The 21300-nt window shown below is 43.4% G+C and overlaps 1 protein-coding gene across 1 annotated transcript in view; it reads left to right on the top strand.

The window, feature by feature from the left end:
- The window catches only part of LAS1L (LAS1 like ribosome biogenesis factor), a 402245-nt gene that overhangs the window by 57773 nt on the left and 323172 nt on the right, over positions 1 to 21300 (top strand). The window contains exons 5-6 of the mRNA XM_086918369.1: positions 6787 to 6954; positions 17769 to 17815. Of these exons, the coding sequence (XP_086774495.1) occupies positions 6787 to 6954; positions 17769 to 17815 (215 nt within the window). The remainder of the gene's footprint in view (positions 1 to 6786; positions 6955 to 17768; positions 17816 to 21300) is intronic.

Below are 21300 nucleotides of genomic sequence, written 5' to 3' on the forward strand. Positions count from 1 at the left end.
TCTCTCTCTCTCTCTTTCTCTCTCTGTTCTCTCCTCTTTTCTCTCTCTCTCTTTTCTCTCTCTTCTCTCTCTCTCTCTCTCTCTCTCTCTTTCTCTCTCTCTCTCTCTCTCTCTCTCTCTCTCTCTCTTTCTCTCTCTTCTCTCTCTCTCTCTCTCTTTTCTCTCTCTCTCTCTCTCTCTCTCTCTCTCTCTCTCTCTCTCTCTCTTTTCTCTCTCTCTCTCTCTCTCTCTCTCTCTCTTTCTCTCTCTTTCTCTCTCTCTCTCTCTCTCTCTCTCTCTCTTTTCTCTCTCTCTCTCTTTTATCTCTCTCGCTTCTTCTCTTTTCTCTCTCTCGCTTCTTCTCTTCTCTCTCGCTTCTCCCCCCCCCCCCATGTTACTTATACCCTAAACGAATTCTATGGAGTAACATCCCCAGACACAAGCTAGCCATATTCCAGTAGAACAATGAATCTTGGCTTTTAAAGTCATACTTTTACCACACCACTTAGGCAAGCAGATTTCAAGTATGGAAACAACACTACCCTCAGTGATGAATGGATCATACATTCTTCAGTCACTTCTGAAACATTGCCACAATCGTACCTGTTGTGATCAGGCGTCACTATGGGCCGTGAAGTCAACAGAATGCTGGAGTTAAAGTAGAACATCAATGGTCTATGGTCTTCCGTAATTCAGTCAAACGTCCTGGCAGAGCAGCTGTTTGTTCACTTAGCTAAAGTGAAGTGCTACTCTCACAAAATGTGATTGTAACAGGGGAAACCCAATAAACCCTTGTAGGCTTGGGCAATGGTTGATTAAGGTCCCTTGTAGCACCCCTTTGACCTTAATCAACTCTCACAAAATGGCTCCCCCTGGACCTTGCTCCTTCCAGTTCTCTCCTCTTCCTCACAGGGCAACACTGGTCTTGTCAAGCAGCATGCGCTGGTGTTCTATGCTCCTGATCACAGGCAGAAGTCTTGCAGAGCTTCCCCTCCTCGCACAGCTCGGCTGACTGCTCTGCAGATTATTAAGTTTGGGGTCTGAGACTCCCCTACTTGCAGTTCTTTTCCAGACACAAATATGCAATATATTGTGATTTAGGGTCTGGAACTTTGAGGTTTTATGTTGGGCTTCTACTTCTTTGAAATGGACATCTCTACCTTTCTTCTTCCTCCTGAAGGATTTCTGTCATAGTAGGCAGTGTTCCGAAGCTGATTAACCCACAAGATTCCTGGGAGAATTCAGTACCAGGTGTAGGGTAAACGTAGTCTTAACCCTGCTGTGGAACCCGAATACCATGTGTCTTTGTGAAAAGATCCTCCGAGCCGTCATGGTTCATTAAAGTGTATTTGCATCAACCAAAATCCTCCTCCTTCTGATTCTATTTTAATGGCTAGTAATATTTTCGGCTGTAATCCTGAAGAATTGGAAAGTACTAATAGTGTTTTTTTTAATTTAGTGCTTGAAGATTGTGAGTCAAGAGCAACAAAACACTGAAAGTATGCATAGCACCATGGTCTAATATTTAGACTCCTCGGTGTACTAAATCTTCCAATTTTAAAATAATGGAATACTCGTCTAATATGTACTTTACCATTTTATGATCTGTGTCCCACAAGCTGACCCATTAGGGATGAAGAGCGTGAAGGAGTAGTAAAAAAAGATACACATTGTTTTGTAATACTTAGAGGAGCCAGCTCCTTCTCATTCCGGGTGTACATATAGTCTCTGAGGTCACAGACCCAAAAACAGCTAACCAGCTGCACAAACAGTTAGAATGACACCCATCTATCATGAGTTGCAACAACCTAGTTGGTCGCACCTGTGGAAAAGATTATTTCCCCCCTTGTACTACATGAGCAGCCTAAGGTTGCGGATTCGGAGTTCCCTCTTTTTTTAAGTCCAGAAGGCCTCTCTTACTCTTCAAAGTCTCATTGCTTAGCTCCGTGAACAGATGGAGTTGGTGGGAGCTGTAATGCACCTCTTTCCCCAGGATTGTATTGTGAAACGCACCATCTGCCTCAGCTCAGACTTTCTCAGAGGTACTTTTAGAGGCTCGATTTCCTCGTTGGGTGTTGACCTCCTACTGAGTTCAGCCATGATCGTATCATTTTTTTATTCCCCAAGTCCAGACTCTTTAAAGGACTGGACTTGACCTGGTTGATGTGTTTATTTGTTATAGTTGGTGCCAGGGCGGGAACTATCCTGATGATTGTCAATGGCATCAGGCTGAGGTCCAGTGTGCATGTGGGCTTGGACAGGATTCTGACTGTGTCCAATCCGACATGCACACCTTGAACCGCTCAAGTCCACTCTCTTTTAGGAAGTCTGGGAAACACAGCACAGGTCCCAGTCTCCGTTAGAGCGCTGGTCTCACCTGCTCACACTAATTCTGACATTGCTCTCATGCTTTTTAGGTCTCGTAGAGAGACCTTTTGCCATCCATCCACAAAGCGGACTTTTTACGATGAGGATTTTCAACAGTTCACGTGAATCCCAATCACGTGACCTGCTCTCATGCACGAGCCTTCCCCCTGCCAGCAGCCTTTCTCCCTTCACAGCCATCTGTTCCTCTCTCCCCGCCCCCCGCCGTCACTTATTCACTGCCGCAGGCCGTCCTAATTGCATTTTTTTCAGCCTGGCTACTTCAAAGGGTTCGGGTTCGGCTGCCCCGCCCCCTGCAATGCTGAGAGCTTCTTTTGCGTTTCTGAGTGCTCTAACTCCCTGCTTCGGTCTGGTTTCTGCTTGTTTTTATTTTGCCGCGCGGTGCCAATGCTTGTTTTTGTTGCTTGTTTTTTTTCTTTGTCTCTTCCGACCCCCAACACTCTGAGGCTCGAACTCTGGTCTCCAGCTCCCAAGTCCGACTGCCGCCTCCTTTTGTAAACCGCATTGTTGGCCCCTCATACACTCATAGCTCCAGTAACCGCTGCTTCCTTTCCGTGCTCTCCAATGCATTTCCTCTCACTGACCGAGCATTGGTTTTGATGCGAATGAGGAGGCTACAACCATAACTGGCAGAGAGCGGGTTCAGTCCGGACTTCATGTGCAAATCCATTAATAATTACATGTCATCATATTATTACGGGCTCAGCGTGGCTGCGAGGAGGCTTTGCTTTCGTATGTGCGGCAATTATCAACCTTTTCTTGTTAGCCGGGGCTCCCCTCCCCCAAGGTGTGTGATCTACGGAGGGGTTAGAGGAGTACTTCTTCAAATTAAACTGGTCAAGCTAATCCGCCTCATCCTCGCATTAGGATTGAAACTAAAAGTAAGGCTGTCTACAGCTCTCTCTTCGTAAACCTGCTAATACTATCAGTCTGTCTTGTCAGTCTGTACGCACAAGGGACAATGCGTACAAGCCAGACACAGCACACTCGGAAGGTAGATTCCAACAGTACTCTCTCCACTTTGTTCCTCTCCCCTGCAGAAAGCGTGGAGAAAACAGACCTCAGCAGAAAAAAAATCCATCGTCGTATAAAGGATAGGGGAGAATAAAAAATAAAAAAACAGTCGCCATAAAAATGGAAAGGGGGGATGAAGAACCGACACATGTAACGTTTAGGTCTAAGAGGCTTCGCCTTCTGTAGCTGCTTTCTTAGTAAACGTGTCAGGTGTTTTTTTATTTTTTCATATCCATCGGCTGTGAGGTACAACAGGAAGGGAGAGGGAACCGAGGTACTGGCAGGCCACTGCAATGGTACAGGGGAATTTTAAAGCAAATACACATGAGAGCGTCTTTTCTATCTGTTGTGGATGCCTCCCACTTTGGCCTTAGTCACGGCGACACCCTCCCCTCCCCTGCCTCTTCCCACCAGGCTGGCTCTCATTGGACTATTGGTCAAAAACGAAATCACAGAAATACGGCAAACTGCGGTGTTTGGCACATGTTTTGTTCGGCATTCAGAATCCGTGCTGGCAGGCGCGTGGGTGATAGGAGGGTTGGAATGGCAGAGGAGATGCTCCACAGAAGGCTGGCAGGAGGGGATGCTGCTGTCTGTGTGGAGGGGCAGAGCAGCTCTGGTTTTCCAAAGGGTATCTCTGCCTCTGCAGTGCTGCTATGGCTCTGTGCGTGCAGGCAGCGATTGTCTTTGCTCCTCTACTTCACCAATAGAAAATGGAATTACTAGACACATGTACAGGATGCACAGACACACGCAGACCCACAAACTCCATCATATTGCTCTTTAAAAAAAAGCGTTTCATCCCCTCTCTTGGGTCAGGTTGACTCTTGCGCTGTATCCCTCTTATAAACGTGTATTTTGTATTGAGAGACAATTCCGCAGTATACCTGCACGTGAAATCGATATAAGCTTGCTGCAAAAATAAAAGCATACACCCTGGATGATTTTTTTTATCCCATCTCCCCAAATAGGATGGTTCTATTTATTTCAGAGAGCAGAGCATTTTTAAACCTTGTCTCCAGTTCCAGAGAATGTAAAAGGCCCTGTGTTGTAGGATTTTTTTTCGATTTTCCTTTCATGTGCTGATCTTTTTAGGTCTCGCATAGGCAGCACAAGTCCACCACCACACACCCTCTCACCCTCACACACCCTCTCACCCACCCTCACCCTCACACACCCTCACACACCCTCACCCTCACACACCCTCTCACCCTCACACACCCTCTCACCCTCACACACCCTCTCACCCTCACACACCCTCTCACCCTCACACACCCTCTCACCTTCACAAACCCTCTCACCCTCACAAACCCTCTCACCCACCCTCACCCTCACACACCCTCTCACCTTCACACACCCTCTCACCCACCCTCACCCCCCTCAAACCCCCTCACCCTCGCACACTCCCTCACCCTCACACCCCCTCACACCTTCACCCTCACACACCCCCACACCCTCACACACCCTCACACCCCCTCACCCTCACACACCCTAACACCCCCTCACCAGCATAGCATAACAGAAAAATGCATTGGATAGCAAAACAAAGCATAGCATAACAAAACAAAGCATAGGATAGCAAAACAAAACATAACAAAACAAATCAAAGCATAGCATAGCCTAACAAAACACAAAAAAACATAGCATACCATAACAAAACATAGCATAACAAAACAAAGCATAGCTTTAACATAACAAAGCATAGCAAAACAAAACATAGCATAGTATAACAAAACATAGCATAGCATAACAAAACACAATAAAACATAGCATAGCAAAACATAGCGTAACATAACAAAACATAGCATATCATAACAATACATAGCATAACATAACAAAACATAGCAGAACATAACATAACATAACAAAACAAAGCATAGCATGACAAAACATAGCATAACAAAACATAGCAAACCACAACAAAACATAGCATAACATAACAAAACACAACAAAACATAGCATAGTTCACAGCATCACTCGTTCGCCATCACAAAAGTTATTTACAAAAGTTTAAGCTATTGCCATTATAAATTACAATAACTTTTATTTAAGTATTAATTAATTAAAAAAAATTAAAAGCCATTATTATTTGTAATATCAATACATGTAAGTCACGTAAATACAACACATATTGCATTACAAATACTATAGGTGTCACATTTGCGAAAGTTATGACTATTGGCATTGTTAATGACAAAGCTATTAATTTCGCTATTTTCAAAAACAAAACCTAAATACAAAAATTTGTCATTTACAATACCAATAGCTCAAACTTTCCTAATGCGAGACCTATTGCATTGCAAATGCTTGTTCTACTTGAACTGCATGAGAGCAAACTATGGATTGGTTGTGATGATGTTAGCCTGTCCCCGCAGTCCTGTGTTTGGAGGCAGTGTGGGGGCAGGATGGTTAAAGAACATAACCAATCACAGTGTAGCTTTATTATCAAACCACTCGGTGATTGGTTATTTTTCTTTATGAGCGATGCAATGCTTTCCTCTCATGCACAGGGCCAGTGATGGCATAATGCTGGCTGGGAGTGGGTTATGTCACATGTCCTCTTTGCAGTTAATGAGCTTTTGGAAAAAAGGAATTTCTCTTTGCCGAAGAGAAGCAGATATAAAGCTGTTAATGACTATCGTACAGTATCTATGCTTTATGTAGTAGAGAGAAAGAGAGAGCAATTGGAGCACAAGAGAAAGGAACCACTTTTTCAGCTCTGAAGAGAAAGCTGTCCAGATTTGTGATCAATGCTCATGCTTATTAGCTCCTTTTAGCTTGTGCAAGTTGCTTTTGTGTCGGGTTAAACATACACTCTGCATGACTGACAGTCCGGCCTGAGAATTCACTTGCCTCAAGGACACCGACTCCTCACTTGACTATTAAGCTTGCTTGCTTAATGGGTTGAGGCAATAAGGCCTGGAGTGCGAGCGTACTCTTCCATCTTTCATTGCTGCCAAAGGCCACCTAGTCTGCTACGGTTGAGCCCTGAGATGTGCTTCGCTTGCTGGAGTTTTTGGTTTAACTCTTTTGTTTGGTTGCTGTGAAATCTGCTCTTTTCCCGGCAACGCTGTGGGTTCTGAACTGTATGGATGTGGAATTGATGGGTTTTCCTTTGAGTTGTTGAAAGCATCCAATCTGTGTTAGTCAGTGGCAGCAAGTGTCTCTGCATATATAGCCACAGATTATGAAATAAACGCTTGAGCAAACCATTAAATCGTTTATTTAGCGTCATGGCACTCTGAGCAGCCCGAGTCTGCATTTCCAGTCGAGTCCAGATTTTTTCTCAGATCAGAATACTGATGGCTGCCATTTGCTTACTTTTGTCTGACTGTGAAGGCATCTAAGCGGAATGTAGATGCATGTGGTTATCAACTTGCCAACTGAAATGTTTCCATGTTTCTCAGGTTGTGACTTTGTCATGGAATGGCTCAGACGTGAATACTGGTCCTGCCAGTTGGGCAACAATCTTCTATCACAGTGGGAATCAGAAGATGACTCTGAGACAGAGGAGGATGATAGTGATGATGACCAGAAGCTGTCTCCAGAGGAAGAGAAGCGCCTGGTGCTCGTTGGTGAGTACCGGAATATTTTGTGACAGCTGCTACTGAAAGCGCCTGTGCTTTGGGTTTGATGAGTAAGAGCTCGTAGGGTTAGCCAGCTGTTGGCAGTATTGTAAGTGGTCCTATGTCTTAGATCCTTCCCATGCGAGTACCTTCATATGTAGTGACTGAACTTGAAGCTTCTTCCAGTACGTGCTTTGTGCAAATGCGCATATGTGAATCTTGTCCAGCACACCCACCTTCCCTATGCATATGTGTATACTTGCCAATTTCCTTTGTTCAACTAGTATGGATCGAAATGTATTTCTCTAGCTTTTAGAACTTTACTAACCCAGAGGCTTAGCCCAGGGCTTGCTAGATATTTTTCAGTCTATTTTTGTTTTTTCCTCTTGTCTCTTTCTTTCGAATTGCGTTTGCCATAATTCTGCCCTGATACTTGTCATGTATTTGACCATTTGAAGTAGATGATATGGATATAACCCACTGCTTCACTTTGGCAAACAGGCATCTGCTGCACTTCTGTGTTCTTTGCGAGGTCTCTCTGGAGCTGCCTGGTTTGCTTGCTGAGCAGCAAGGGTACACACTTACCATAAGAGATGTAGGATGTCATCTTTAAGAAAAAGTGTCAAGAAGTGAGCACTGGGTCTCCACCATCAGGGACAGTTCGTAACCCTATTTATGCTGGTGAGGGATGGGACTGTCACATAAGATTTGTGTGGGTTCCATCCACACAAGTAGAAATAACCCCATGAAAGGTGAAGGCATTGGGCCCCAAATTGACCTTTCCCCGTGTACAGGTCCACTTCAACCAGATTTAGTCAAGAAGGCCCTGGGCGTGCACGGGGGAACTGAGGACTTTATGAATACACACCCTCTTCTACTAGAGAGACCCTGTTGCACCCTTGATCGAGCCTTACTCATCATGGTGTGAAGATCCCATGGTACCTGGTCGAACAAGGCTCTCCTCTGGGGTGCCCGTCCTCCAGTCTCCCTACTTTGGCAAGTCTCTCTCCCTTAGTACTGCTCAGGAGAAGTCTCTGGTTTATCTGGTGGCTCTAGAGACTTGTAACATGTCCCAGCTTCTGTTGGAGTCCCAGACTGTATAGGTACGTCTATCCATATAAGTGTTAGCCGAGAGGGAGGGAACCACTTGATCAGCAAGTGGAAAGCCATGCTATCATCCTTCCCCTAGCCTAAGAAGCACAGTAAAGCAATGACCTCTGACCAGCTTACCTCTCAGGTCAATGAACTACAGCAGTTTCATTTGTAGATTGCTGGGTCACCGGAGTTGCACTATACCAGAGGTCTTCAAACTTTTGTAGGTTGAGCCCCCCAGCTGAATTGTTTTCGATGTTGGACCCCCCCCACCACCTGACAGAAATTTCTGGAATCTAGTACACTACATAATCGACCGCCGCGTACATATCACGGGCCATATCTATTAACTAAACTGTAGTTATCAATTACATCTTTTTAAACACTTATCCGCAGCTGCCGTGAATAGATTGCTGTTACAGTTTTTTTTTTAGCTATGTGACTAGGTTAGTGTAGTAAAAGTAGTAGGGCAGAACCATGCCACGGAAGAGCACTACCACAGCATGGGGGATTTTAGTTTAGGATGGGCTCACCACCTTCTGCTTTGGGAGGCCTACAGTGAGGAGCCACAAGTGATGACAAGAACACCATGCTGGCATGGCTCAACTGCAGCCATGATATATTTTTTACTCATGTATGTATGTGTCTGTTTAACAGAAGACAACTGTAGATTTGACGGCCCAGCTACTGCCGGCCTGGTAGAGACACTGCGCCTGCTACAGTGGCGACGAGGCAGAAAATAACTTTACAAGGCCCACAGTCTTTACTATCCAATCGACATAGGCCTTTTCCACCGGCTATCCAAGTGGCAGTGAGCAGGATGGCACACAAGTTTACCTGAGTGAGGTGACAGGAAGAAGGACTGTGCCTGGGGGTAAGAAGATCTGTGAATGAAATACCGCCAAGATCATACAAAGCATTTGAATTTCGGAAAATATAATCAAATAGGAATTCCGGTGGCAGCATGGCAATCGAAAACAATATGTCGCATTTAAAAGCCATTCAATATTCTGAAGCTCTCAGGTAGCTTGTTCGTAAATATATTTAGCCAATCATGACTTTCAAGTCAATGTATGATTCTGTCATTAAATAACAGAGTTATTCTATGGAATAAAAAGCCAAGAAACACAATGCAAATTTTTATATTGAGGAAATTGTTTTTAAAGAACTGATAACTCGCATAAACTCTGCAGCCAAGGCGGTCTAGAATTTATACAAGTGAATACATTGAATTATTGCTCCAATATGTGTGTCATTTCTAATGATTATATACATTTCCCTCGTCATTACTGCTTGATTTTGCTCGCAAGAAAAATGTAACTCATAATTACACTGAAATTATAAAAGTGTCACACAAAGCAATCTTAAACCTTGGCAGCTATGGAACATTCATTTAAGCTACAGTGGGAGGCAAGGAGTCTCCTCTGCTTTGAAATCGAATGCAAAGGAACAGGACTGTCTCTTCCTTTGCTTTTGGTTTTAGCTGAGGAGACGTCCTACCTCCCACTGCAGCTGAAGCATTTCAGCGCTACCTATTAACCCCCTCCTGGGATGGTAAACAGTTACCACTTTGCAAACAAAAGCATGGGCGCGTTGTGCCCGATGATTTCTCCTCCCTCCCCCCTCCAACCCTCTTGTCACCGGGAGTTCTCTAATGAAAGAAATTCCCATTTGAAATGGGTGAAGACTTGCGACGCGGAGGACAACAAAGGTAAGATTTTAGGGTCGCGTGCGCCCCCCCCTGGGATGGTGTCGCGCCCCCCTGGGGGGGCGCGCCCCACAGTTTGAAGAACTCTTCACTATACCCAGAAGATCATGACCCGACCACCCTTTTGTCCATCCAGATGTTTGAAGAACAGGTGTAGGCACTTGTCCTCTGTAGAGAGTGGTATTTAATTGTTTTATGTGTACCTTTAAGAAGTGGTAATGAGAATGTAATGTAGAAAGGATTCTGTAATCCAGAATGTTTGTAATGCATGATTCATTCTGTGCCAGACTGTTACTGTTTCTGTCGTGGGTCTCTGCTGTGGGTCTCTGCTGTGGAAATAAATGTTTAATGTCAACTTTACAATATTTGAAGCCTTTGCCTTGCAATTTCTTGAAAGGACATTCCACAACCTCCCAGTGCAAATAGTCCAATACTGTCCCCCTCACCCCCCCATCCTTCCTTGGCTGTCCTTGCCCCTCGTCCTACCCTCCTAAGGAAGGCAGAGGGTAAGACTCCTCCGTTCCATCAGATCGTTCACAGCTGGACCAGGTGGTAGGATATCCCCCCCCCCCCCCCCCCGCTTCGCTTCACTCCTACATCAGTGCAGGATTTGCCCCAGTGCAGTTTTCAGCTGGAACCGTTTTCCAGGTACTATGAGTACAGCTCTAAATACTTCAAACTCTACTTCCTCAGTGCTGTTGTAGCTTCCACCAACCCTGCCAGCTCATTCCCACACCAATGCAGTTACTGCTGGCCGTGGTGCAGTTTTCGCAAACCCCTCTGCAGCTTCTTACAACCAGCCCCAGGTCTGATGGAATTACTGGTCCAGCTTCCAATCCTGGATCTACTCCGTACTATGCTCCGGCTGTAGATCTGTCTTCTGACAGCAATTGTAGGCCCATCAAAGGCATCACAGGCTTAGGGCCTCCTTATGAGTGCCTTGGCGTCTTTTGTAATAATTATCACACACAATAAAATCTTAAACGGAGTTGTTCAAATTTAAAGTGGAACATTGGTATGTTGAGAATTCCATTGAAGACAATGGAGTAGCTCCGGGCTTATAATGGCTGGTATATCTCCAGAGCTCCAACATTCCAGTGTTTTTCTTTCTGTTCCTTCCTTATTAATTTAGAAAATTCTACCCTTGGTGGATGGAATGTTCTAATAGCCGGTTGTTAAAGGTAGTCGCTCTCATTATAGGTCCTTGTCTGCGGCTCTGACCTATATCTTTAGCTCAGGGCCTTTAACAACCGGTATAACCCTCAGGAGAGGACTACAAGGCATTAATGTGCATTAATTATCACTTTTTACAAGTTTTGCCTTAGAATTGAGCCTAACTTGGCTTTTGTTGTTTAGTGCACCAGAACCTGCTGTTATATTTATATGTTATGTGTTTCATCACTTTATCATTACTCACATCTTTCACTCATTAGAATGTTGCTTTCTTATGAGGCCTTAGATGGTTCTAAGATGATGTCATGCCTGTGGCATCAGTGAGCAGTTGGTCCAGCTGTGTCTGGCATGAAGATGTTCAGTTCTCCCTTTGAAGAATAAATCCTCTTGGAAATATTACCAGATCTACTTGGTTTATATATCATAACACCTGCATGTTCTGGTATTTTCTAGGCTTATTTTCCCTGATTAACTTTTACACGTTTGACCTGCTAAAATATATCCGGCAATGCAGATGTTATCACACCTGTTATTTACTGAGTTCGATAAAATCCCCACAGCTCATAATTCTGATATATGTAGTAACAGAACACTTTAGAATTATACAGTTGTTCAGGTAATGAGGCCTTTAGTTTCAAAACGCCCCCAAAAGTCTGTAGCGGTGATGTACACGCTTCCATGACGGATAAGGCATCATCCTCACACGTGAGTCAGGAGGCCAAGTGTCTCAAGACATACAAGAAGAAAGTGTACCAGTTATGTGGTCCTTCCCAGGCAGGCATATGCCATGATGGCTAACTACTGACTGTGTCTGTAGCCTAAGATTGATGAGTACAGCTCTTTTCTCCCAGACTTTGTACAGGGTGATGAGATTGTGCTTCACCTCGAGAAGAAGGCAGAAAAACAAAAACTGAGGATGTCGCATGACCTTATCCAAACTGCTCTCTGGCCCATTTAACCCATTATGTACAAGCAGTGGCCATCATGGTTTAGGTTTGTGGACCATATTCCAAAGTCCCAGGTAAAAGTAATCAACTTCACTGTCTGCATTTTGTTTTCACTAGGTTGTTGTTCGAGCTAATCGCATCCTTTGATATAAAACTCTTTTAATGGAACACAGCCTTCTTATAGGCCATTTCATTGGCCATGAAAATGGATGCGCTCCAAGCCCTTTGCAACTCAGAATCTTGCCAAGGAACAGGGAGATTCTCTAGGCGTATCCTTCCACCATTCAAACATGAGTACTATCTGAATGAGGACATTTTCCTTCACAACGTTCTTCTCATATCCAAACCCCCCTCTGATTACAAAATCCTGACTAATTTTGGCATAGCTTTCAGACTATTATCTGGAATGAATGGGAATCACGGTCGTCAAACCAGTTGTGCTACTTTTGGTGTCAACTATGATAGCTGAGCAGCCAGTAGACCACCACTGTCATGCATCATCCATTACTATACTGTAGTGTTAGGGCACTTTCTACTTGGTCTGAGTCAGCTCCTTGAGCGGTCCCCAGTAGCTCTAGGTAAGCCAACAAATAAACCAGGAGAGTAGAGCTAATGGTATGGCTTGGCTGTAAGAGCCCGTGCACAAACTGAACCATGAAAATGTTTGGCACACAATTTGTGCAACAAACATCATTTAAAACATATGTCAAAGTCTCCTCAAAATTCAAAGAAGTGATTCCATCACTCCAACTACTGTGAAATTACTGAAGTAAGAGGAATGTTAGTTGTCATCTGTACCCTATGTACATGGATCAACAATATAATGTATTAGATGAAAACCAAGAGAGATATATTGGCCTTGGGTTGCACAATTTGGTAAAGCAGGAAAGTCGGGATTGATCACTGTTTTTTTGTTTTCACATTCTCTAATTCAGCCACTTGGCGAGTATCTCTTTCTCTCTCCTGTTTAACATAAAAGAATATTGCTTTGCCTTAAGCCATTGCCACATGAGTGTATACTGTGGGAGGCAGGCAAAAGCCAAATAAGAGAGAGGAGGAATTTGGCCAGGAAGTTATGCAAAACCTCTTTGCCCGATTCTGAGCTTCTTAATGTTTAACTTATTTTTCTCCCTCCTTTCTTGTTCTTATGTTTGTGGAATCTTTCCTCGGGTTGAGAATAGAGACCACCATGATATAAAAGTATTATAAAGTTACTTTTATAGTGACATTACTTCCGTCCCAATAAGCGTACTCTTTCACTAGCCTTTCTAGTTCTCATCAGGAAACGCCCACCAATTTGACTCCTTTCTTAAACTACTGTTGAGGATGCACACATGCAGGGTTTAGGACATATATGACACATGTAGTATTGTAGTGCAAACCTCTAGTAATGTGTTCATTGCCATTAGGTGTTAATGATACCCTTAGGTCGGTATTTAAAAATTCCCTATTGACCAAGAGTACCATGGTCACTGTGAATGTAAAGGTTATCCTTTTCCTATGTCATGTAATTGTACATTATTGGTGAAAATTTTTCCATACTGAACGACTTTACCAACTTTTCCGGAGGATGTTAAACCACAAGTACTTCTAGCACAGCGAAATGACACTAAAATCACAGAATTTGGTTCCTTTGATTTACTCCCAACATTTATCACGATTTTAGAAAAAAAGACATTGGTGTATAACACATGCATTGGAAGGAGCTACATTTGTATTTTTTGCAAACCCATTAAGCCTCCTGCCCCATTGACTCATTAAATGTTAATTCAAGTCCTATCTCAGTGTGTTTGTATGCAAAAACACTCTAACATCAATCTCTGCAGCTTACCTACTGTTAAAAACCATATTCAATTGGAAAAGTTCATAGAAATCTAATACAGGTTTAATGTCAAAGTATACAGCAAGCATCAACTTATTTGAAGGGCAAATTGCCTTTACAACACTGCTTATCCCTATTGGTAAGCTGGAGCACGTAATGCTAATTTCCATACATTTTGGAGCTACTTTCATACATACTTTCTCAGTGCAATGAGCTGAGGAAAGAGTGTGATGCAACTGAAATAGCAGGTAGATAATAATGATCAGAGTCTTCAAATTTTGAAGGATGTAGCGTACCTTGAAGGCGATACAGTAAGCCTGAGTAAATAGGTTGACTTCACTAAATCTGCAGTTCTCGCTACATTATGCCAGCTTCTGAACGGGCTCCTCTTACTAGTTCAGTTAGGCTAAATGTGCATTGTACAACACAGGATAGCAAAATGGCAGGACATTTAAAATCTGTGTAAATGTGCAATCATTCTGAAGCTTTAGTGTGCTTTATGCAGGTATAAAAACACATTCAGACTTGTTAATACAAACAGAAAAGATATCGGAAATTTAACTTTCTCGCTACAAAATTGAGAACTGTGTCAATCTTCAAAAGCATTGAAGCCTGCATTAATTGTTTCATATGTTACTCTCACCACCAATAGTCTCGCTTTCAAATTTCTCCCTGAAATTATACGATCTGGTGTAATCTCAATAATTTTGTATACATTTCGTTACACTGAATTACCAAAAATATGCCTCTTAATCTGGCATAATTAGAATTTCACCCAGGCCCAATTATAAGTCGGTATAACATCCTGCTACACTTGTGTAGCTTTCTGCTGTTAGAATACATTTCCTTGGAGACTGTCTGGTTCTGCTTTGTTAGTGATAGCAGGGTATCATCTGCAAAGGCTGACAATTTAAAGATGTCTTGGTGGAATGTAATTCCTTTAATAATATGGTGGTCCCTGATAGTTTGCTGGAGAGAATAGTGCAAACATCCTGAGGGAACAAGGGGTAGTCCTGACGTGTTACAGGGTATATAGGGATTTGTTTGGAGACTTTTAAGTTTAGCCTGATCCTAGCTCGACGGATACTGTAAAGAGCTTGTATCAGTCCTTTGAATCTACTTCCAAATCCATACTGATCTAACGTATCCTGTATTATCCGCTAGCCCTCTTTCAAACTCTTTTACTGCATCTAAAGATGGGCGGTCTGCTTCTCAACTCTGCATTTGTTTGCTACACCAATGAAGGGAAAGCCTTTTTAATGGTATTGCTTGTTGTATTGCTCAAAATGAAGCCTATCTGAGCCATACGAATCAGATAGGGCATTACTCTGTCTAGTCTGGTTACCACAAGTTTGGAAAAAAAAGTTACATCTTGTGCTTAGGATGGATATTGGGTGTTATGATGCATAGAGGGTACAATCTTTGCCTATTTGCTCTATCATTGAGATAGTTGCCTCCAGCATTGTGAAGGTAAGTTTCTGGCCCCACCTAAATATATTGAAGGTCTCAGTCATAACAAGCAATTGTGGGTGAACTTTGGAAAAATAAAAAAGTTAGGTGTAGAACTGTCATGGCTCTGAGTTTTAACTAATTTCAGGATTTTGATTGCTCTCAACCCTTTCTCGGTTATTTTGGACTCTTTGATTAATTCTCTTTCTCACTGCTTGGTCAGTGGAACTAAGTCTATTTATAGAGATCCTGCCCTTGGTCAGTTGTTTAAGCTGTGTGCTGCTTTTGATAGAATGTGTGGAATGCTCTTAATTTCCCTTGCTCTGACATTTGGGTTTCGTCTGTGTCCTCACCGTTGTGTCACCTTGCCTGGTGCATCTTGAGTTTGTTTGCCATAAGGGTGTCTGCTTTGTTTCCCACTTCATGATAGCTGAGTCTATCCTTGCTAGTGCAGAGTTTGCTCTGTGTTTCTCGAGGGTCTGCAGTTGCACTCATACTGCTAAGTTCCTCCCGATCCTTTTGAAGAGAATCTATTTGTACTAACTTTAAAAAAAGGGGCTACTCTCAAGTGTTTACTTTGAGCCTCAAGCATCATGTATGAGCTTACTTCTAACCACTGCTCTTATTGTGACCCACACTACTCCCTTCCACAACTCGCCTGTGTAGTTAAGAATTAAATATTCCTTGATTTTTGGCTTTGACTTACTGGAAACCCTTCCAGGCCCTCCAGCAGGAAAAATGTACACACTACTGCCCCCTAGATCGTTTTACATCAGTTGTTTGCCACTTAAAGGTCCGAGTTAGTGGACCATGGCCAGAGGGCGTTGGAGGACCTTGATCATCTTCTTCCACTCCACAGTAGGTGTTTGTCTCACAACATATAATCGATAAAGACATTTGATATGCAGTGAGAGTATTCCACCAGATGTCAGTAAGACCTAGGTCTTCTAGCCAGGCATTCCCATAGGTTGCTTGTTCAGGAGTGCCCCATTCTCTGGCCAGAACTGACTTGGATTGGGTTTATTACCAGGTTAATGTTTCTTTCTATTAGCAGTGGATTAGTCGAGAAATCTAATTCTGATTTCGTTTCTCTCTGGAATTCCTTCTGTCCTATATTTTGGGCCTAGAGGGCGCTAGTGTTATCGGTAAAGCAATTCTTCAAACCTTAATAGCCTTTAAAATGTTGATATGATTCAGTAAATATTTCTTTTTTTTTCTTGGGTCCAGTGCCTAGAGTGAGTGCCAATATTGCTTCAGACAACCTTGATGCTGAGAACCAATGCAGTCATACTCATTATGTATGGTTTTCCTACCCTTCTGAATTCTGAATTTGGCTGTTTAATTGTCTTGTGTGACTTGCCTCTTTTTTCTACATGTGCACATGTAGTTTGTTATCTACAAACCAGAGTTGTGGCAACACTTTTTGTAAGCATTATGACCTGTTTGTCTGTTTATTCAGAGCAGATATTTTATATGGTGAGGCCATGGTGGTATTAGTCGCTGGGCTTTACTGGCTTGTAGCCATTTGCTTCCCCAATTGCTATGCCTAGGAATGAAAAAATGGCGCTCAATGAAGGGATTTTAGTCCTTGATGATACATCTACATAACTCATTATGCAGACCCTATTCCACATGTTTCATCCACCCTGCTAAATCCCTTATGTGTTTGTAGATATTTGGATGTACATGGAGAGAAAAAAAAGTAATGTGATGAGATGTCGGGTGTTGCCAGGATTCAGGTAGGGGCAACATTTGTTCAGTCACTACAGCCTTGTTTTCACTAAATTCTATAGTTCATTCCCACAGTTAGAATGAAAGAGCTGAAGAGTATCTAACTTGAGCTTTTTCTGCATTCTCCAGAAATTGATATGGGTCTTAATGTACTAACCCCATTTTGGCTGTCACTGTGGGCTGTGCATATCTTGTTGATATTTCTTGATAAGGAATGTAAAATACCGTTATGAAGGTTGAACACTTAGCCTAAGGTATCATCAGGACTATCAAAATGTGATCCTTGTGACATGATTGTGCTGCAGAATGACACTCCATCCTCACAAGCACTGTAGGATTTTTTTATTTCTTTGTACAAATGATAGTATCAAACCAATTTTTGCAGTTTATAAGGAAGACTTTTTCATAAAGAAGAAACATCTGTTAAAGGATGTTTGCAGTGTAGTCTACAACATAAACCGTTTTTATTCCAGTAATTTGAACATTGAAGCCTAACCACGTATTTTATTGTCAAGAAAGACAATAAAGGCAACTAAAACCTTCAACTTCTGGGAAGGAACTCCTTGGTTGTTTGAGCTCTCTGAGGCTCGTATACATTTATTTTTAAACAGGTTGGGAAATCTGGCATTTAATAGTAGAGCTGTATTGTTTCCTGAAGTCTTCTATGTTTTCCCGAGGGCTGTGATGAAGCATAGCAGCCCTGTCATGTAAAGAAATGTTTTTTTGGTTAGACAGATCCTCAGCAACTCTGCTTCACTGGGCCATTAAAAGGCCATGCAACAAGAATAATTTGGACTTCACTTCCTCTTGAGTTAATATTGAGTTATTATCTTTGTGGCTTGTGTTACTGATCATTGAAAGAAATCTGCTAACTACACATCTGTTTGTTTTTTTCATATAGAAAACGTGAAGCATGTTTTATCGTCTTACGTAAAGTATCAGTACAAGGTAAGTGTATAATACAAAATGTCATTTCTACATCTCGTATATGAGATGAACTGTCTTTAGGCGTCCCTTCCCCACTCCCTCTTTTATTACTGTGTTGTGTTATTTTACTGTAGGTCTCCTATTTAAAGCGCCGGGACACTCTTTTTGAGTAGCCGTGCGCTATACAAAAATAAATATAACATAACATAACATAACACATCTGTTGTGAATGCAATGTAATAGCCTGTTACCCAGTTTTTTTCACTATGTCTCACACTACTCACTTTAATAGGTTATGGTTACTTCACTGGGGTTCACAATACCACTCCGAATGTGCAACGATATGCAAATATTTCAATGACTTTTGTTTAAGGAAATAAGTCTGTGGTACAGACTATAACTGCAAAATAAAACCACCTACTTCGGCTGAAGTTGGGTACTCCTTTAATTAAAAGGGTTGTTGGCTTTTTAAGGAATGCAAATTCACAAGTAGGTACGATTTGTACTGTGACTCAATGGAGGGTCATGAATGAATAAGGATAATCTTGACTGATTGAATCAGAGCAACTACCTTAGTTGCAGATTGTGTACTGTTTGAGATAAATGAGTTCCTTGTGAACATTGTTTTGTGCTTCTGTACTTACCCAGCTCACAAGGAAGTATGGGTTGCTCTTGTTATTCAAATATAGTGAATGCAATTCCACCACTACAACAGAAGATACTAGAGAATGGTTGTCAGGAACGCTCTGGTCCACCTCATCTGTATCCGATATGTGTATCATCCCTTAATTCAATATTTTCACCCAGCCTATTTTGTTGTGGTTGCAACCACTTGTAACTGCGTAGATGTGTGATCATTGTTTTTGACCTGCACACAGGTTGTTAATGTGCTTTCACACCATTTTTTGCCTATGCCTTATCTCTTTTGCCTGCTCATACCACAAAGGTTTGACCTTGAGAGAGCAGTACTAGGTGCCAGTGGGTCACGCTTATGGTAATCATAGCTATGCCAAAACATCACGTTCAACTAGATTCATTTATATGACGCAGATTAACTCAGCAACCAAAGCACATGCATGATATTATCATTTAAGCATTTGATCCACAGTAAAAGACAGGCCTATTATGGCCACTGAGGTGCTTGCACTGGTAACAAACTAGCCGAAGGGTTCTAGGTCCAATATTAAATGTTTTTTTGCTAAAAAAAAGTATTATTATTAATGAATTTGCTTTCAGCTCGTCATTATCATACTTGGCTGTTACGGATGCACTGTGGTTTACTGTTCACTCTGAACATGCACTGGTGGTTTATTAATTGTACACTAGTACCTTGCTTGGGTATAGTATATACAGAGCCAGCTTCCTGCAGCTGACAGCAAGACATGAAAGTCTTCTGTACAGTTTGGGTGTCTTGAATTAAAGCACAGTAAATTGATGCAATAAGATTAAATATTTAAGCTTTTTTCAAGGGAGAAAAATCTGCAATAGGTTTTACACTCACAAAATGCAGTTACCCCCGCTACTAACAATAATGATAATAGGCTCCAGGCATCCTGGCTGACGCGGAGGTGCAGTGCGAGCGGGGAGCAGGGAGCACATCTCTCCCGCTACCCGCCACTACCCAGCCGCAATTGTAAACCGTATCACCGTCATCACCGCCACAAGCAAGGGAAAGGGAAAGGCTTGCGCGGCGGAGAGCGGCAGCCGGGAAACGAGTCACAGGAGCCCACGGAGTAGGAGAGAGGAGAGGAGAGAGTGAACGCCGGTGGCGGCGGCTGCAATTGGAGCTAGACGGCGTTCGGAGGTGAGCCGCTGCCCTGCTTGCATTGGGGGAGGTGTTCATTACAAATCCCCCTCCCCCTCCAAGATCCCCCTGCGGGTTTCCTGTCCTCCCGTAATTCTAATTTGGAGCGGGAGCAGTATCTATACAGTCGTTTCAGCTCTCAGCCTTGACTTTGCCGTGGCTGTGACTGACTGACAGCTGTGATTGCTGCAGCAGTGATTCCCCAGTGAAAAGACCAACTCCAATCTCCCCGCCGACTGCATCAGCCTTCAACAGCCCTCACCTACACTTACCTGCCCTGCCTGCATCCGCCTCCAACAGCCCTCACCTACACTTACCGGCCCTGCTCTGCCTTGCGCCTTCACCCCGCATCAGTGGCTCTAATGGATATCTTTGCGAAATCAAAAAACTTTTTTGGGGAAAGCTGCTATCTTACCTGCCCTTCACTGTGGTTGCTGGCCTTCTTGGTCCCCCCTCCCGCCGCCACAGCTCCGGAAGCTGCACACGCCATTTCCGCGCCCGGAGGCGCATTTAACTGCAGGTCAGCCCCCGTGTCGCGGGACTGCGCGCGGGCTGCACCGGACGAAGCCCGGACAAAGGGCGGACATTCTGTGAAAGTCCGGGACAGGCAGAGGCCGGGCTGGGCCACCCCCCCTAAGTTGTGGTTGCTGAAGCCCAGCTGGAAAAGGTACTGTGACAAGTGGGACTTTTTGAACCGGTCTCATATAAGATTGCCCTAGAATAAGCGTTGCATTAAGACTGATGAGTAAAAGGAAATCTATCGAAGGGGGTTCTGACCACAACAATGGGAAAAAAGGAAAGAAGGCTAAAAAGTCACGCAATGCAGCACCCAATTGTGTACTCTCTAGCATTGAATTACTCGTAGAAGAATGCGAAGAGATTTTAACAGGGTCACCGTCTGTACAAAACGAGAGCCCCATTGTCCCCTTGAAAGAAATTACAGTCCAGAAGCGGGGTAGAGTAGTCATCCCGGCAATTTTTCAAAAGAAAGACCAACATGCGGCTGTTATTCATGCAACACCCAAAACGCCAAACAAAACATCAGAAGCGGTCGCTCCCCACAGCCACTGGCCCTTGCTACGAACGTTCTGCTATTCACATAGCGCCATTACCTAAGATTGCTCCCCTCACCGCTGCCTGCATTTAATATCGTACTGCTGCCTGCATTTTGGAGCGTGCTGCTGCATTTGGTATCGTACTGCTGCCTGCATTTTGGAGCGTGCTGCTCGTGTTAGCACTATTGTAATTGCATTTGATATCGTACTGCTGACTACATTTTGGAGCGTGCTGCTCGTGCTAGCATTGTTGTAATTAGTAGCGCCTGCATTGCCTCATTACAGCATAAAATAACTCGCCTCGCAGAACGCTCGCCTGAATTGTGAACTTGTAACATTAACTTATTAAATTAATGTGATTGCGCCTCTGCCCACGAAACTTTCACTGTTGTTGGCCCCAACCGGTTCCGATTCTCTAGCCATTTTGGTGTTGTTGTGCCTCGGAGTCCGTCCCCTCCACCACGCACCCGCCTCCCAGCTGACCCTCTGTGGGCTGGGCTGCTGGACCAGGGGTGGAAGACGTACCAGGTTGTGGGTCAGGAACGAGAGTAACACCAGGTCGTGGGGTTAAAGATGGTTTTATTGGAATTCCCCGATTGGACTTTAACATTAAGGTTCTCCTGGTTCGGAAAGTAAGTCTCTCTTTA

This window comes from Lissotriton vulgaris, chromosome 4_1 (genome assembly GCF_964263255.1).
Source record: "Lissotriton vulgaris chromosome 4_1, aLisVul1.2, whole genome shotgun sequence".
In the NCBI taxonomy this organism is placed as follows: domain Eukaryota; kingdom Metazoa; phylum Chordata; class Amphibia; order Caudata; family Salamandridae; genus Lissotriton; species Lissotriton vulgaris.